This window comes from Periplaneta americana, chromosome 17 (assembly GCF_040183065.1).
Source record: "Periplaneta americana isolate PAMFEO1 chromosome 17, P.americana_PAMFEO1_priV1, whole genome shotgun sequence".
Classification (NCBI taxonomy): Eukaryota; Metazoa; Arthropoda; class Insecta; order Blattodea; family Blattidae; genus Periplaneta; species Periplaneta americana.
This window is the reverse complement of record NC_091133.1, coordinates 107,101,094-107,121,348: the sequence shown is the minus strand read 5'-3', so window position 1 is coordinate 107,121,348 and position 20,255 is coordinate 107,101,094. Positions and strand designations below refer to the sequence as shown.

The following is a 20,255-nucleotide window of genomic DNA, read 5'->3' as shown; positions in this document are numbered from 1 at the left end:
GCTCCTTGGGGATTCCATTCCAATGCTTGTCTTTCTATAGCATACATGGGCAGAATTTTCGGTTACGTGAGGCACTCGATTTGAAATAGTTTGTTTACTAGGAGAGGAGACTGCAGAGTAGGACGGGAAATATAAACTGCTGTGACCTGCGTCACCTTATCGTAATCGCTAAGGCGGTCAGTGGCGAATTATTAGGAAAGCGCTTGGTTAACGTGAGAGACTCGAAAACTTTTATTCAATTTGGCAAATTAATTCGGCAGCTTTAATCATAAACCTCTTTACTATTTCCCCAACATTGAATTGATTTAAATCACAGACGAGAAATTGCGTAACCAGCCAATTATATTCCATCACGTTGTCTACGTTTATTTTCTTGAATATTCTGGCGTTTCTCAAGATTATTTAATAGATTTGCACGTTCTCGACCTAAAATAATTTCAGAAAATCATATTTCGTTTTCTACGCACATTTGATATTTTTTTATAAATTTCTTCTGGAAATGATATGTACAAACAACATTTAATTCCTCGTATCTTTTAATGCAGCGTGTTTAAGGTATAATGTCGTGTTTAATATACTATGCAAATGTTAAAACCATACATTGTCTTCGGAATAGTACGAAAAATAACTCTTAATTTGTCTTATCTTCTAATTCAGCATGTTCTTAATGACATAAGAAGTAATGTCGTTGTATATTAAATGTATTAATGCCTAATAGGATTTTCGAGCATTACATACATCGTATGTTCTCCCCTTCTAAACAGCAAAAAAAAACTCTTCCTCCCATTTCTCATGAAATAATCGTTTTCTAACGCGTACACACTGCTTTGATAATGCCATTATGCCACCACTGATATTGCTTATGAAACTGATATAGAACCTGCCCACGCCTAGGAGCTGCGTGAGGGAGGTACGGGGACTGTGAAGGTGATGTCACTCAGAGCGATAAGCTCTGTGAAGGTCAGTGAGGCACAAATTCTTAAGTGAGACACGATGCCCATCTATGTTCTATAGCCTCATTAGGTTTTCTCAGAGTATGTCCTATCCACCTCCATTTTCGTCTTTTAATTTGAATCTATATTGGTTCTTCTTCTGTTAGTATCCATAAATTTTCGTTACTTATTATCATTGGCCAGTATATATTTAAAATCTTCCTCAGACATCTATTCATAAAGGACTGCAACTTTAATGTAATTGTATTGTTTGAAAGCCAGGTTTCAGATCCAGGACAGCTTTAACATTACTCCTGAAGATTTTCAATTTTGTGTGGTTAGAAATGTTTTTATTTCTCCAAACCGGATACAATTGAGTGAATGTTTTATTCCATAAAGAAAGTAAAATATGCTTAAGATTCTGTTTATAGTTCTCAAAATTGCAATAATTCTGATTAAAAATGTTATGTTTTATTTAACGACGCTCGCAACTGCAGAGGTTATATCAGCGTCGCCGGATGTGCCGGAATTTTGTCCCGCAGGAGTTCTTTTAAATGCCAGTAAATCTACTGACATGAGCCTGTCGCATTTAAGCACACTTAAATGCCATCGACCTGCCCGGGATCGAACCCGCAACCTTGGGCATAGAAGGCCAGCGCTATACCAACTCGCCAACCAGGTCGACAATTTTGATTGTATTTTGCAAGTTTTCGTTGAAAACTTTTAAGCAACAAGAAACGCAGAAAAACATAAGCATGAGGAAAGATAATTCTGCTGTCAGCAAGTAGGTAAGCCTACCTATAGTCATGCGGATGTTAACTGTAGCTGCGATATTACAGCCCGTTGGCGACTTCCTCCATTCCTGGCACACCGTTCCACTGAAGAACTTCGCAAAGGGGACGTAACTTAATGGAACATATAAGCAAGCACTCGTAGTCGAGATGTGGCAACTCCTGGCTTGTAAGTTGCAGAATCTTGTTTCGAACCGCAAAGTAAACGCAACCATTAGCAGGCCGCCGCTAACAAGCAGCGCCTCGCTAGCTCCAGTCATTTGTCTATGAAGTTAGCAGCGCCGCGCCATGAGGGCTCTCCACTTTCCAAGTGAGTCGTAATTAATGATGCACGCACGGATCAAGGTCAAGCGGCAACACCGCGACCGCGCGACAATGCAACGTAAATTGTGGTCCCCATATGGGAGCCGAGACATGCCTTTGCTCTCTGTCGGAAGCAGGGATTTGCTATTCGGCGTTGACTTCCTGGTATGTTTTGTAGATCGCCTCGCGCATGCTCACAAGAGAATGTAATTTACGTAAAGCCTCGTTCACACTTTTCAAGTAACTTGAATTCAAGTCACGAACAGTGGCGGCTCGTGGGTATTGAATTAAGGGGGGCTGCATTCAAAAATAAACCAAGCAACTTATTTTATTTTTTATATTATTTTTTAATATATATTTGATGTCAACATTTACAACCATGTAATGTGGACCTCACAACTTACTTTATTTAAAGATTAGTTCCATGCGCCTTATCTTTAAGTTGTGTTTAAATGAGACAGGCTCATATCAGTAGATTTAATGGCATTTAAAAGAATCCTGCGGACAAAATTCCAGCACACCGGCGACGCTAATATAACCCCTGCTGTTGCGAGTGTCGTTAAATAAACCATAATTTAATTTTTATATGCAGATTTGAGCATTAGACATATCTAACTGGCGATGTTGTAGTTGGTTGTATAATATATATACACGATACATCAATAAATGAAAAAACTGAGCCAGAAATTGAATTCAGGATCTTCAAGAGTTCGCACCAGGGCGCTTGCCTCATTTATTGTGATGTTAGATGTTTCAGATTCCATTATGGTTTGAAAACATTCTAGCAATGGCTCCTTCTTCTCATGAACAACATTTACTGTTCTTATTTTAAATCCATCTTGTTGCCCCAGCTGATGGAATATTGGAATTGTCTTTGAAACACATTAATCTAATACAGATCGAGAGAAGAAAGCAGGGATACTGGATAAATTAGCAAAAAATATGCGAGCTTTGTAGGCTATTTTGTTTAGCGGCTCTTTCCATTACGACATTCAACTGATGGGCACTTAATTTCACATTTCTCCTGAATTGTTAAGGTACTGAACTGAATAGACTGTAAATATTGTACAGAATTAAACATTGTTGCACTTGTTATACTCACAACATTAAAGAAAATGTATTTAAAACTGCACGCTACTGACAAGCTGCTGCAAATATTGCAGCGCCAGTAAACACAGGATTCATGGCCAGGGATAGCAGGGGGAGGGGTAAAACTAACGCGCAAAGCATCCGAGACGAGACTGGCAGCTCCAGGGGTGGAAGTGGCTTCACCCATAGTCCTTGTCTCTGGTTTCGCTTTGGCAGCACCAGGGGAGGAAGTGACTTCACTAACGATTGCGTGCATGTCATTGAGAGCGAAAAATTTAAAAAAATTCGAGCCGCTAAATAGAGACTGTATAATAAATGTTTTTCACAACATAAAACGAGACAAGAGCCACAAATGTCTGGGGGTGCTGCAGCTCCGCAGCCCCTCTTCGAAAGCCGCCCCTGGGTCACGAACTTGAAAAGTGTGAACTATGTTTCAGTTTCACTTGAAATCAATTAACGGCTTGAATTCAAGTTTCAAGTGAAGTTGGATCACTTTCTACTTTTTACTTGACTTGAAAGGACACTTGAAAAGTGTGAACGTCACTTGATAACTTGAATTCAAGGAGAAAAGAGCGGGAATTTAAATTAATAGCTGTTTAAGGAGCGTTAAATTAACAGCTGATTGTTTTTCAGTTCTACTGGGAACGTAAAAATAATAGGAAACAGCAGTAAGTGAAATAATGACCAAGTATTTGAGTTTCTGAAGTTGTATAAAATTCACGAAGGCCTGCGGATTATAGAAACTCCAAAGTTTCGTAATAGAAATGCAAAGGAAGCTGCAAAGAAAGGAAGAGTTCATTGAAGAACTGAACAGCAGAGATTTTAACGTGGACACATGAGATAGCCTATGAAAAATAATAAAAAACCATTAAACTGTAGATAGAAAAGAAGTGAGGAAGATAAGAGGGATTAAGAAGAGAAGAGCGTTGCTTGAAGGGATGACATTTATCGCCGAAACTGGCATGGTTCAATATGGTTGATAGATTTTTGTGGGGGAACTGTAACGGCTTGAAGATATAATCATTTTCAATTATGGTAAATCAGACTCGCTTATATTTTATTACATTTGCGATAAGAATTATTAAATCTGCCTGAAGATTTCACTTATTCTATTTGTAATGGTCAGTGATCGTGTATTTCTCTTACTAATCTAATTCCTAACCCATACTGAACAATGCGTTGTCCATTTCTTCAATATATTTATCATTTCCCTGGCACGGACACTTGCTACTACAGAAATTCCTAATTGCACAACATCCACGGATGCCATTTTATCCTACTTGAAAAAAAAAATAACTTCAATATGTCTGAACGGCGACTTGAATTCAGGTACTTGAAACCACGTGACTTGAATTCAAGTTACTTGAAAAATGTGAACGAGGCTTAATTTCATAAGCTTCTTCTTCTTCTTCTTCTTCACAATGATTTGTAGCTATGATATATTTTAGCAATCAATCAATCAATCATTCCGGGGTCATAACAGTTGTCGCCGTCTTCTGGATGTCAAACGCCACTCCTCTCTCTTCATCCATTGGCCTGGCTCCAATCCTCGAGCATTCATACTACTTGTACACCCGTCATCCAAGTCTTCTTTGGCCGTCCTTTTTTTCTTTCTGGTGGGATCCATTCCATAATTATTTTTGGTAATAGTTGTTCTGGCATTCTTCTGATATGGCCATACCACTGTAACCTTTACCTTTCTCCATGTTGAATCTTTCGTACACCACTTTTAACACTTGAATATAAATCATTGATTAAATGGCGATCTTACTCGTGTTAATTATGTAAGCATGTGTGGCTTACAGCTGTTTCGGTGTTACTTGACACCATCTATTTTCAAAAAACTACAAATAATGCCCATGGCTTGTCAGTATATCTTTTCATTAACAATCTTCCTCCTATGTAATCGTGAAAACTTTGTAACCAATTCAACAGTTCATAGCATAAATACACGTCAAAAATGACTTTCATACTCCATCGGCAAGTCTATCGTGCTATCAAAAAGGAGTGCGTTATATGGCAGTAAAAATTTTTAATAGCCTCCCTATCGATATAAAAAATGAAACTCAAATCATAAAATTATTTAGGGCCAAATTAAATAGGTACCTAATTTCTCACGCCTTCTATTCTGTAGGTGAATTCATGACATTCAATAACACTTCATGAAATTGATACTAAAACTTTGTGTTGTACTAGTAGACTATATTGTAAATCTCGTCTGTATATATTTCATCTAGACTGTGACTATAAATTAATATTTTATAATAGTATTAAGTTTTTTGACTTGTTCCATATTCTAGCTGTAAGCACGTATGAATACCATGGAATGTTAATAAATACAATACAATACAATACAATACAATACAATACAATACAATACAATACAATACAATACAATACAATCCTCAGACACTACTAGATCTCAGCGCTATCTCAACTTCGCTGCCTGTTGTGTGGGTGCGTTCGTGTGATGAAGAGTTGTGTCAAATAGTGTGTGTGTTCTGAAATTGATCTGTGTGTTGAGAATTTGATTTGGGTGTGTTTTAGTGTGCCTGTATATTTCATATTGTTCTAGTGTGTTGAGTTTTTGGTTTCTGGGTTGTATGTGTAGGATTTCCATCTCTGTATTTATGTTATTGTATGTGTGGTTAGATGTATTGTGTCCTCTGGTTATTGCTTTAATGTGTTCTTTATATCGAGTTTAGAATGATCTGCCTGTCTGTCCAATGAGGATGGTGTCAAGTAACACAGAAACAGCTGTAAGCCACACATGCTTACATAATTAACACGAGTAAGATCGCCATTTAATCAATTATTTACCTTTCTATTACATATATAATGTCTGGCTCATCTTGCAATTCCATAATTTTTTTATTCGTCTATTTCTTATTTTAGACTTCCCAACTGATCTTAGGATATTCATTTCTGCACTTAAAATCCTTTTTGTTTCCCTAATTGGAATTTGCCAAACTTCAGCTATATATGTTAGGATACTCTGGATTATGGTCTGATATATTTATAATTTTCTATATTTTTTGTAATATTTTTGCTCCACCAAATTTAGAGCATTTATTGCTTATTTTGTTTGTGCAAATCTGTTTTTAATTTCCACTGTATTATCTCTTGAATCGGTTAAGAGAGAAGTTTTATATAATATTCATATTGAATTTGGTATTCCCAAGAAATTAGTTTGATTAATTAAAATGTGTCTCCGTAAAACTTACAGCACAATCCATATAGGTCAGTTTCTATCAGATGCTTTTCCAATTCACTGCGGACTAAAGCACGGAGATGCACCATCACCTTTACTTTTAAACTTTGCTCTAGAATATGCCATTAGAAAAGTCTAGGATAACAGAGAGGGTTTGGAATTGAAAGGGTTACATCAGCTCCTTATTTATGCGGATGACGTGACTATGTTAGGAGAAAATCCACAAACTATTAGGGAAAAGGTGGGAATTTTAATGGAAGCAAGTAAAGAGATATGTTTGGAAGTAGTCTCGTGACTAGAATATTGTACGAAATGGAAATACAGAAATTGAAAATTTATCCTTTGAAGAGGGGGAAAATTAAAATATCTTGGAGCATCAATAACAAATATAAATGACACTCGGTAGGAAATTAAAAACAGAATAAATATGAGAAATGCCTGTTATTATTCGATTGAGAAGCTTTTGTCAACCAGTCTACTCTCAAAAAAGCTGAACGTTAGAATTTATAACACAATTATAACTTATTACCGGTTCTTCTGTATGGTTTTGAAAGTTTGACTCTCACTTTGAGAGAAGAACAGGGGTTAAGGGTGTTTGAGAATAAGGTGCTTATGTTAGAAAAATATTTGGGGCTAAGAGGGATGAAGTTACAGGAGAATGGAGAAAGTTACATAACGCAGAACTGCATGCATTTTATTCTTCACCTGACATAATTAGGTACATTAAATCTAGACGTCTGAAATGGGCAGGGCATGTAGCACGTATGGGCGAATCCAGAAATGCATATAGAGTGTTAGCTGGGAGGCCGGACGGAATAAGATCTTTGGGGAGGCCGAGACGTAGATCGGAGGATAATATTAAAATGGATTTGAGGGAGGTGGGATATGATGGTAAAGACTGGATTAATCTTGCTCAGGATAGGGACCGATGGCGGGCTTATGTGAGGACTGCAATGAACCTCCGGGTTTCTTAAAAGCCATAAGTTAGCAAGTTTTTATCTCCTTAATGGCCTAAATAAGTGAATTCAGTAGATGGTTGTAAGTCTTCTCCATTATGAAACTTTACATTTTCATTTTCTTCTTCTAAACATAAATATTTAATCTACGTAAAAATTAATTTTTAGTCCTACAGAATACGTCTGCTACGGTAACAATTAATATTAGAAAAAAATTCGCTCCGGCATCGAGGATCGAACCCGGGTCCTTGGTTCTACGTACCAAGCGCTCTAACCATTGAGCTACGCCGAAGTTCAATCCACAACACCGGATCGAATCCCTCTTCTCCAGCGTTTTTCCATTTGTGGCCTGACTCCAAGTTCGACATGTATGTGACTTTTTTTTTTATTAAGTCAACTGTCATTATACAAGGAGCGCACTCACTTGGTGACCGGGATTCCACAGTAATATGCATTGTTGCTCGAAGAATCTACGTAAAGATTAATTTTTTGGTCTTACAGAATACGTCTGTTACGGTAACAACATTAGAGGAGAAAAAATGGCGTCTTCTGCCTTTTCAAGGGAAAACACTTTCTTAATTGATGACTTTTTGTCATCACTGTGAAGTCTTAACACGGATAATGGAGTTGGCTGCACATAATTTTTCGTGTCATAGGATTCACAGAATTTTAAATAAGAACCTCTTGATGAAAAAGAAAAAAAAAAAAAACTTTCTCCATTTCTAGCGTACACCATGGCATTACTTATTTCAAGTGAAAACATGAAATGCCATGTTTTTCCAGTGTTTTAGCAATTTTGTGTCTGAGGAAACATGTGTCTGCAAACCTTGAAACTGAATACATAGACGAAACATCACTGATCCGCTGTTGAAATGAACACAATCGCTGCAGAATTGAATCGGGCATTCAAGTACGTCCATTATCTAATGAAATGGTCGAAAATAACTACAGAACGACTCAATAGCTCTCAACGCGACGGAATAGGGTAGTATTGTGTTTCTATAGCTGAATGTATGCTTTCTTCTCTAACTTCAGGGCTATTTTACAATCGGAACAAACTGGTATAACGTTCCTAAACCTTTACTTCAAAACTGCTTCATCCTAAACGGCGTTCCATAAATATCAAAAGCGGACTTACTTGTTCTTTATTAACTATATGAAGTACAGTAAAACCCAGCTTAATCCAACTTCACTTTATCGAAAACCGGCTTAACCGAAATGGTGGAGTAATAGTTATTTACGATACTAATGTCCTAACGTTTTATTTTACAATGCGGGTTTGATAACCAGTCGAGTATTGTAATATGAAGTTACGACACGTCTATCATACAAAGCTTTATGAGATTGATAAGAATGTAAAATTGAATATTGTCTAAATGTAAAATTTTTATAGCCGGCTATATACCTCGGAGCAACAGTAACAAATATAAATTATACTCGGGAGGAAATTAAATACAGAATAAATATGGGAAATGCCTGATATTATTCGGTTGAGAAGCTTTTATCATCCAGTCTCTTGTCAAAAAATCTGAAAGTTAGAATTTATAAAACAGTTGAATTACCGGTTGTTGTTTTTTTATGATTGTGAAACTTGAACTCTCACTTTGAGAGAGGAAAATAGGTTAAGGTTGTTTGAGGATAAGGTGCTTAGGAAAATATTTGGGGCTAAGAGGGATGAAGTTACAGGAGAATGGAGAAAGTTACACAACACAGAACTGCACGCATTATATTCTTCACCTGACATAATTAGGAGCATTAAATCCAGACGTTTGAGATGGGCAGGGCATGTAGCATGTATGGACGAATCCAGAAATGCATATATAGTGTTAGTTGGGAGGCCGGAGGGAAAAAGACCTTTGGGGAGGCCGAGATGTAGATGGGAAGATAATATTAAAATGGATTTGAGGGAGGTGGGATATGATGATAGAGACTGGATTAATCTTGCTCAGGATAGGGACCAATGGCGGACTTATGTGAGGGCGGCAATGAACCTCCGGGTTCCTTAAAAGCCAGTAAGTAAGTATATACATTTCCTTTTGTAGCTGATCATGTAGAGGACCTTGTACGAGAAATATCTGAAGAATGTTATTTTTGTCGGCATTGTTACGGTAAAGTAAAGAGATAGGTTTGGAAGTAAATTCCTAAAGACAAAGTATATGATGTCTCGTAATAGAAAATAGTACAAAATGGAAATATAAAAATTGGAAATTTATCCTTTGAAAAGGTGGAAAAGTTAAAATATCTTGGAGCAACAGTAACAAATATAAATGACACTCGGGAGGAAGTTAAATGCAGACTAATATGGGAAATGCACCAAACGATTTATGGTTGATTTTTTTTTTTTTTTTTAAGTTTTAAGTACGTTTCCTTTGACACCGCACTGACATGACGATTCAGTATTGAAGACGTTGCTTCGTTGGATGACTGCGCTGACTCTTTGATCTCTGCTGAAACTTCAATTGCTCTGCACTTGTCCCAATCAGGAGCATGTGTACGATCACTTTCTTTTCGAACTTGATGTGATCCTACTTCTGAATGAACTCTAGCAGAACATTCTCCTCTTCTTTCACATTTCCATTCTGCTTTCTCCCTTCCTTCCCTACGCTTGGTGTACAAATATTCATATATTTATTATCATCATACGGCTTTCAGGTAGTGGTTTGTATGTATGTATTTATTCACACTGCAAATGGGTAAATACCCAGTGGCAGTGGTAACTAATTACACTCAATAATTACAATTACAGCATAACTCCGATTATCCGTCACCCTATTAACCGATTGTCGGATTATCCGACATTTTTTTAACTACTTTTTTTTTTGCTGCAGAAAAATATATGAAGTACTATACGTTATATTTCTACATAGTCTTTCTACAGAAGATTATTACAAACCTTTACTTTTACTATAAAGTATGCAGTAGAAATGCTTCGATGTCGGCGACGGAAATAGTTATGTACTTGTAAAATAATCACTTCTTGCTTCTAAAGAAATCACTCCAAAGATTTCCACAAACCCGTGTACCATTCAGTCCTTATCCTTACTATTCGAGTGCCGTACTGCACAACGTCTGTGCAAAATGTCTTTCACAGCTGTCAAAAGAAAACGTATTGTGTTAATTATCGAAAAAAAATTACAAATAATTGAGAAGTTTGGGAAAGAAGAAAGTGTGGTTAATTCTGCTTCAGAGTAGGATATTGACGTTACAACTGTACACGATTAAAAAAAAAAACCAAGGATACAGTTTTAAAGTATGTAAATCTACAACATACGACTTCAATTATTCCTATCTTTCCGCAGACAATAATTAACCATCGTTGACAACCGAACTTTTCATAAACTCTGATCTACTACATAGCAGGTTAAACACAAGATCACGAAGGAAATTACGGAATTGTGTATTATGCAATTTATAAACATCTTTTATGGTACGGATTATCCGATTTTTTCGATTAACCGTTCAGTCCACCCCCTTTATTACCACGGATAATAGAGGTTCTACTGTATTAATAAATTACAATTCATAATATTAACAAGGAGCATCCTAAATTAAATGAATCACTTAATATAACTTACTCTAATTAAAGTAAATCTAATTTATATCTTAACCCTTAGTTCGAACTTAAACCCACGAGTATGTATGATATGTTTATACTTGCATAAGTACCTTTCAGCACTCACCCATTTCGCTATCAATTCACTCACTGCACTGGAACTATGAAACATTTCACTGACACTATCCTGATTTCATTAACACTTCAAAAACATTTCACTGTTCAAATACTTTGCACTACCACTATAAACTATAGAACTTCACTGACACAAACACACTTCACTAACACAACACACTTCACAGACACAACACACTTCTTCACTGATACAACACTTCAAATAACAAAACAGCAATTACACTCTTATTATTCCGTAGAATTGTACTTGCTATATTAACCTCAAATCGCTAGCCTAGACCCCATTACAAGCAATTTAGACTTAACTATAACTCACATCCGTTCATCTCATTTCACCTTTATTGCTTTTCTTCTCACTGATTTACTCTATTCATCTTCTCATTAACACTTCACTACTTATTCCTCTATCTTATTCACCGTTCCACTTTAGTTACACTAAATTATCTAATCCTCATATTTTTGACCGCAGCTTGGTGTACAAATATCCCTTCCAAATTAATTTTGTTTTGGCTTTCTGAGATATGGTGAGACGTGGACGTTCCACGATGTTGAACCAGTTTGTATAACGAATTTTGATCTTGTTTTAAATTTTCGTCTGTTGTTAAAAGCAACTGCTTAGAATTATTGCTAAACAATTTCTTATTTTTTTTAATTTCTTAATTACTAAAATTTATTTATTAACATTTCTTAATTATTAAAATTTCGTAATGGGACAATATATCGTGGTACGTCGTAGATTCGGGACGAAATATTCATGGAACAATTTGTGATGGGCCGAATTGCCTCGGTACAAATTAAATTCTTTGAGCGAATTGTCGCGGTACGTATTTCCCGGTACGATTTGTCGGGCTTCCTTTTTCCAAACATAAAAATCTCCGCTGCAGATGCCTTGGCTTAGCTTTCACATTTACCCTGTTGCATGAGCAAGATCACTCGGCTTCTACCCTAGATCATATATACCCAGATAGCTCGGCCTTATAGGTTTAGACGGTAACAACTTATGACAGGTTTACTATGCTGCCATCTAGTTGTTACATAAGGAATCACGTCATAACTTCCATCTGAATTGCATTAGCGATTGTACTGCCATCTCGTGTTCGTTTAGGGCGGACAGGTGGCGATCCTGGCGGTTGTCAAAGTGCTGCCGATTTTAACATAGGAATGAGCCATCTGTTACATACGATCTAGGCTTCTACTCGCACTGCAGACTTACAACACCGGCGTTTTTTCTTCTGATCCTGCAGTCATGCTTCTCTCCATATTATGTAGTAGCTATTCGATTACGTCCATTTTTAGGCATTTCGTCTTCAAAATTTTCTACAGCTCATTCAGTGGAATAGCGAAACTCGAAGTGAGACGATTGTCCAATAGGCTTGGAGCTCACATATTCAGTTTTTCTCAGCCCCAAACTCCTTTACAGAACACGTTTTCTCGTATCTTTTAATGTCTCTCATCCAATTTCCCAAACTCATTTTATTCCTTCAAATTTCATTTGCTTATGTTCCAAAAGAAGTGTCGGAAAAGGTGCGTTGAGGAAATTGTTTTGATAGAAAAATTGCGTTTTCTAATACAATATCCTTCTTGCTCTATACCAATTAAATTCATTGCGTCGTAAACAAAACTGACAAGGGAGGGGCTTCGGCTCGAAAAGGAATTTAGTATCCAAAATTTGTGTACAGGCCCATCTTTACATCTGTGTAAAGCTCCCAAAAGTATTAGTTTGTGTAATGTGTGGTTTGTCTGTTAGAGCACTGTACAAGTTGAGGGGTGGGGAGAGCACTGCACAAGTTAAGAGGCTGGGACACCTTACCCGTAAGCAGTAGCGGCCTGTGATCCAAATCCTCGGTGAGGCCAGATGCAACTAGTTTAAGTGCCTCCGATAGAAAATGTTTATTTATGATATTATGTTGTTATATTATTAATATCATTATTACTGTATTATTATTGTTATTATTATTATTATTATTATTATTATTATTATTATTATTATTATTAGTCTATTATTATTACTAGTAATGAAAATAATTATTACTGTATTATTATTATTATTATTATTATTATTATTATTATTATTAGTCTTATTATTACTAGTAATGAAAATAATAATTTCACTCACCAAATAAGCTGTTATGCTGTGAGTTTCAGTGATTGTTTCAGTGTGATGAAGCAACCCATATTATGTGTTGAAATTCCCCTTTCTTTCTTTTCTTTTTATTTTTTTCCTTTGACAGCAACAAACAAGGCCAACAGAGAAGTTTATTTTGCACCACATTACCACTTAACCATCTATGTTGCCCATGCAATAGAAACTCGCGTTTTAAGATTATCTGTCAGAAAAATTGTCAACGATGTCGTAGGTATCTCGGTCGGCTCTCTCTTTATTTCTTTCAATATTATTTCTTCTCGAAAAAGGACTCTTGTAACTACACCAGCATTATTTCTGGCATTTGTTTCTGTTTATATTTTCCCGAAATAGATAACAACATTGGCCCAGATTCACTACACGAAGTACAATAGTACAACACCCTCGCTTAAGTCATAAACTAAGACATAAGAGGAGAGAATAGTGTGGGTCTCTGCCTGCCAAAGAGTTGGAATGTTTGTTATTTATGGTCTATTTAGGAAGAAAAGTCACCCTATTCCCACCCCACTCTACCCTTGAGGCCGGCCCATGGTTGAGAGGAGTGAAACCTGACCAGGCCACAGGAATTGTGCCTCAGTTACAACGTTTAAAGCGCAACGTCAAAAGCCCGCGAAGACAAACGAAAATCCAGAAGCAGACCCGGCACGAGCGATCCTGGCCTCATGAACAAAGTTTACTACAAAACAGGTCTATTTACATCACAAGCCAGACCCGGCACGAGGGATTCTGGCCTCAGGAACAAATTTTACTGCAAAACAGGTCTATCTACATCACAAAGTTTTCAAATGCTTCTACAGCGATATACTATGCTTCATTCAAATAACCAATACATTACATAAAAACAAAATTTGATTTCAGTTAAGCCAAGTGACTGAGGACCGGCCTCACTTGCCTCAGTCAATCAGCCGCCACTGCCCGTAAGCCTAACCTAGTCTAGAAGCTAGTGCGAGTGGTAAAATGTCTAAAGCCCATTTAAGAACATTTTTCTCGAACGTTCTGTCTGAAAATATTACAGCTAATCAAAAATGTACACTGTTGTGTGAGTCATTGAATGCGCACAAGGGCACAACCTTAATAAATGAATAATTCCAAGGCTGGGACATGGAATGTATGATCACTCCACCTAAAAAAAAACTAAATATTTCCAGCCTCTGGATATCTATGTCCTTAGACAATACAAAATAAATGCTCGGAGGACAACAGATTACATAAGGACTCTTGCTGAGAATCCAGAACGTAACTTGGAAAATCGAGTGTTTATAATGAAAATGCACTCTGTTGTTCATAACCAGTTATCTGCTCCAGTATACCGCCCTATGCTTCAGTATTCCTGACAGTCAGTTGGTTACGTGAATCCTGAACAAGTCTCGGACTTCAAAAATGTAATTCAGGTGGCGTTTGATTTTTCACCGATGGAGTGTGGTTCAGAAGATTGTTCAGGTGTTGCTTCTGCATGTTGTGCTTATTGCTCTGCTCCATGCTGTTTCATGCATTTTATAGAGAATCCTCATGTACATTTTTGAAGAAGTGTATTGACCAATACCAACCAAACGGAGAGTTACACAAATGAATGCTTTTACGGACTTCATCACCATTGTGAGGTAAGCCTCTGTACAAATTTTTAACCAAAAATTCCTGTTCGAGCCGAAACCCTTCCCTTGTGAGTGCAATCAATACTGCGTACTGAAAAAGACTCTGCTGCATCATGCACAGGTATGTAAAAATATTTTTGTGCGCGATCGTGCGTATTTGCTTGCTTTCCGCACAGAACCAATACGCGGTAAGTGTGAAATACCACATTCAGTATTCCCAACGTAACACACATAACAATTTCCCTCTTCTTACCGCTTAAGCGCCATATTGATTTTACTGCTTTAGGCTTTTAACATATTATTTTTAGAGACGTTTAACATAGTAATAATTATAAATTGGAAACTTACCACTGCAATTTCACCTAAATTGCACTGTTAATTATTGTTTTCAAATATTTGCAAAAATTAAGTAAACTCTACAACACCACAAAAGTTACTGCATTTGTAATGCAAGTAACATTACGGAAGCTGTGAAAAAATCAACAAGATTCCAGATGCCGATGTTATTACTGCAATATGTTATATAAATAATATTGTTAAAATATTAAAATGAAAAATAAATCATTACATAACCTTACCGTTTGTTTTAAGTTCGCATTTATAGACTAGGAAAAAAAAAAAGACAGATGTATATCACGGCCTACTGGAATATAGTAAACACAGCAAACATTTTATAGCAACAATTTGAAGATAGATATTTTTGTTTTTAAAAGTTGCCGTCATTGAACAGAAACCAAGATGGAGATTTCATTGCAACTAATTAGAAATTCCTCTTTCAGGTATGTAATAAACGATCTTCGCACAAAATAATGTACGATACACGAGCGGTATGTTTGTTTTCATGTTCTCGGAAATTAAAAAAGCTCAACTACGTTTCGCTTTTTCAATCTTTTCCTCGAACATGAAAACGTCAACATACCGCTCTTGTAACGTATATTACTATTATTGTATGTAAATTAGGCCTACTATGGTTTTGTGTCCCGCAACGCTAATAAGCCATTGTTGGTACGACACAATTTGCAAAATAGTGGGAATTTCTGAAAGTATTTCGAGACCTAATAATTTAGAACAGGGTAATCACAAAAACAAGCAGTTCTTCACAGTGTGGCCGGGAGGAAAAAGGTCTTAAGTCAACTATTTGTGAAAATGATATTTTTATATATTCTGAAAGCGGAAATAATTCTCTACAATCTGGTAAAACGGCTAAAGTCAAACGGGACTTCTGACTGGATTTATACAGCGTAACCAAATGAAGAGTCCATTGCAAGAATGATGGATGTCATTTGGAACACAGGATTTTGCAGGAGAAGCAATTGAAAGTTTGAAATGCTTAGCGCTCAAAGCTTAACTGAGATTTTCCGATCATTACTGGTTGTTCATTTTCGACAAGAAAGTGACATCCATCATTCTTGCAGTGGACTCTTCAAATGTCCTAAGTACTTTTTTGAATCGAGCACACACAGAAGAAAGGACTTAAGAATATTTAATACTTTATTCCTTACAAACCATCACATGTTTACTTTCCATGCTTCCCTATTAAAAAGGTCTAAATTGTATTTTAGCCATTTTATCACATACTGATGCCCTTTCCTTTTAAAACTTTAAGCACCAGGGTAAACAGTCCTATAATTGTTTAAGACCTATTTTGCATTCCTAATAATTTACATTTCTCATTTATTTTGACATGAAAAAGTTCTTATGTTTAAATAGTCCCTTCTACTCAGTTTGGGTTCTAGTCTTAAAAGGGCTTAAGTGCGGCTACTTTTGGAAATAATCAAGAAAATTGTCAAATGAACAACATTACCTATTTTAGAAGAAATATAAGCAAATAGTATCCAGGAAAAACCTCTTAATTAAAAAACTCTATAATTGACACCAATTTTAATCTTTCTACTGCTCTCCTGAAAAGTATAAAATTTTTACTTAAGACCTTTTTTCTCCCGGCCACAGCTATAATTCAACACAAAAACGAAATTTAGATAGCCTATACGACGGATTAGCTGAATTATAACAAAGTAATATCTTCATCATCATGGTAATGTCCTCAATATTTTAGATGCTCATTAAACGACACTGTATAACTACTAGCGTCGTACATTACAGGCGCTGTGTTTGGTTCAAGTTTGTCGAGTTTCTCGAAGACCGATGATGTTTGCTTCTGACAAGCAAACGTTCTGATAAGGGCAGATAAAGTTATTTTTTTTCTTTCACCATGTTAATAATGTCGAAGGAAGTGCTTTTACAAATTTTGGCCACTCGACCGCAATTACGAGGGCAGTAAGAAAATAAATTCTCCAAGGGCCGTTAATCTAGGTATTTATATGGATAAAAGTTTAAATTGGAACATTCAAGTTGCAGAAACCTGCAAAAAGGTATTTTCATTAATCCACTCGTTTAGACGATTGAAGAATTTTCTACCCTTTTCCATGAAAAAAATGTTAGTGCAAACACTCGTGATGCCCCACTTCGATTACTGTGATATTCTGCTTACTGACCTAAGCGTTACTTCGGCGCAGAGACTAAAACGTGTTCATAATATGTGGGTCCGTTTCGTCTGCAATATTCCCCGGGCTGATCACGTAACACCATCCCTCGAAATGTTGTCCTGGCTCCGTCTAGAAGATCGTAGGAAAATCCACTGTCTTTCCCTTCTCTTTCACATATTGCATTCCTCCACTCCTGTCTATCTTGCGTCTCGTTTTCAAAATTTATCCACCCATCATAACCTAGACACACGATCACAACACTCCTCAATATTATCCATTCCCTCCCATCGAACATCCTCATATTCATCTTCTTTCACTGTGGCTGTTCCTCGACTTTGGAATTCCCTACCGAGTAATGTCAGGGACTGTCAGACATCAAATCAATTTAAGAATAGGCTAACGAGATATTTTTCTAACAATTATTGTCAACAATAATAGCTGTTTCAGGTTTCTGAATGTTTAATGTTATATATATATCACAGATAAATATCTAAATTATCTCATTATTATTATTATTATTATTATTATTACCATTATTATTATTATCATTATTATTATAACTATTTCTTACCAGTGTTTATTATTGTCACACTAACATCAGTTATCCAATTTTCATTATTTACTTTCGTGTTGTTTTATGACCTAGATATTAATGTAACAACTATGTAAGCAAATGTATTTAATTAGAATTAGAGTCTGGCTGGGCGGAAGAGAAGGCCTACTGACCTTAGCTCTGCCAGATTAAATAAATTATTATTATTATTATTATTATTATTATTATTATTATTATTATTATTATTATTATTATTATTATTAACAGAAATAAAACACAATTTCATTGGAAAAATTTATAGGAACAGACACACCAATTGCTGAGATATTTTTCAACATATTCCCCATCGAAATTGAGACATTTGTCGTATCATAGGATCGACAGAGAGGTGCTGACGACTGTCAAACACTCGTTCCGATCCTAGGCGGTTGACTTCTACGACACAAGGATAGAAAAATTGATCCCATGGTATGACAAATGTATCAATTCCAGTGGGCGATGTGCTGACAAATAGAGCAACAATTGTAGTATCTGTTACCTGTACATACAAAGTTATCTACGATTTAACGCGCTGATATGTTTGAAATGAGTTTCCGAAACAACAGTTATCGTAACCGTTACAGTTATCTGTGCTTCAACTGGTAACTGTGCCTCGCCCTGTAGTTACCTGGCTGTTAATACTGATTCGAACAAATACCGACATGCGGCGCTAATGTATTACTGTTTCGTAAGCTATAATAACCGATATTAAATAATAATATAAACCGGAATTAATTAATTTACTATATTATCGGTATAGTTAAAAAATGGCGTTTTATTTACGTAACTTACGGTAAATGTTCTACTTTCTATGACACATTAGGATAATAATGTGTGTTTGTAAAGACAATTTCGAATATCTTAAGCTTAATTTTCGTCATAAACTTCAGATTCTATGTTGTCAGACAAGGAATATTTTATTATTGGGTGCTCTACCAATACCAATGGTATTTCGGTCTCCGAAAAGTCCATTTGAACACATGAAAGCATTCATATGCACGAATGTAACATATTTTTACATTGGCCTACCAATATAGCTGCCATAACCGCCACAGCTGACTGCGGTGCAGTTTTGTAACAGAAATTACATCTAGCCCTCTGTCCATTAGTATTATTTACCTCGATGATCACGCCAAATACCAACAATTATTGCTTTTTTAATCATATTCCGATTGAGATGGAAGTGTACATGTACATTATTGTTTATCACAAGGTTCCTTAATTAAAAAGACTGCTCCTACTAGTACAGAGCTCACTGATATATTACCGATACTACTGAAAACTTCTGCAAATAAAAATAACTATAAATAACTAAAAAAAAAATCACTAACAATAGTAGTGGAGACATCTATGGACAACAAGAGGTACTGAACTTGAAGTTACCTCAACTGTTAGTTACAAGATCTGATAAATCTACATTTAACATTTCGGAAACTCATCAAAGTTATCAGTGGAGTAAATTTATAAGCGCAGTTAAGTAACTGACAGTTAACGGTGTACCAGAAACCGGACATTAATCTTTCCATGCAATCGTAACTTTTTTTTCTGTAAACGGCCCCAGGGAAAATCATTTTTTGGACGTCTTCGTAATTGCGGTAGAGTGGCTAAAATTTGTAAAAGCACTTGTTTTATTAACATGGTGGAAGAAAAAAGAATTAACTTTATCTGCCCCCCCCCCTATCAGAATGTCTGCTTGTGAGTGTGGCTCTGTAATGTTCGGATATGCAATTTGACTTTCCACAGCAATTTCGTGTTTTGATTGCGTAAAGAATGTAGAACAAATCGTGTAAAGTTTTATATAGTTAAGTACTTCGCAGATGTTTGCTTTTTATAGTGGTAGTATGTTAAATTGTTGCTACTTTTTTTTACAGTTTGACTGCTAAATGTCTCAGATTTGCATCAGTTGGGGGAAGGCGCAATTTTTTTTTTCGGATCCGTAGGCGTAGCACTACCTACATACGGGGCTGCCTGTACCCAGAGGCGTACGCAAGGGGGGGGGTTACCGTGTTAGAGCCCTCTCCTTGAATTAAAAAAAATGTATTTAGATTTGAGTAATTTTTTTTTGTCCGTAATCGTTTTCTCTTCTCTAATTTTTCACTGTAAGAGTAACAAAATCTACATCGACAAAAGGCGGGTAGTTCTCCTACCCCTCCTTCAATACAATGTCTGTGCTTGGTGCTCGGCACGTTCGAATTACTATAACAATGGCATCTTTATTATAGAGAGACCTACCGCCCAGTACCGACCTTTTAATAAAATGAAGCCGATATGAAATTTAACTTCTTGTGAAACATATTGAAAAGGTTATTTTGACAGTTCTGCAGTACAGATATTAAATATTGTGCATTTTAGATTTTAAACTCACCCTTCGTTAGTTTGAGTTTTGATTTTATTGTGAAACGTTCGTTTAATTTTTGTGCATTTGACAGTTCATATTTTTAATATAGCCTAAACTTCTTGCGTAAGTGTAAT

At 36.1% G+C, this 20,255-nt stretch overlaps 1 protein-coding gene across 2 annotated transcripts in view; it reads right to left on the bottom strand.

Moving 5' to 3' along the window:
* LOC138693240 (insulin-like peptide receptor) overlaps window positions 1–20,255 on the bottom strand; it is a 147,724-nt gene that overhangs the window by 123,571 nt on the left and 3,898 nt on the right. The window contains exon 1 of one of the 2 annotated variants that reach the window (XM_069817054.1): window positions 1,731–1,998. The exons of the other annotated variant lie outside the window; for it this stretch is intronic. Within the exon in view, the coding sequence (XP_069673155.1) occupies window positions 1,731–1,983 (253 nt within the window). The 5' untranslated portion in view covers window positions 1,984–1,998. Of the gene's footprint in view, window positions 1–1,730; window positions 1,999–20,255 lie in introns of those variants that run through there. 2 annotated transcript variants of the gene reach the window in all.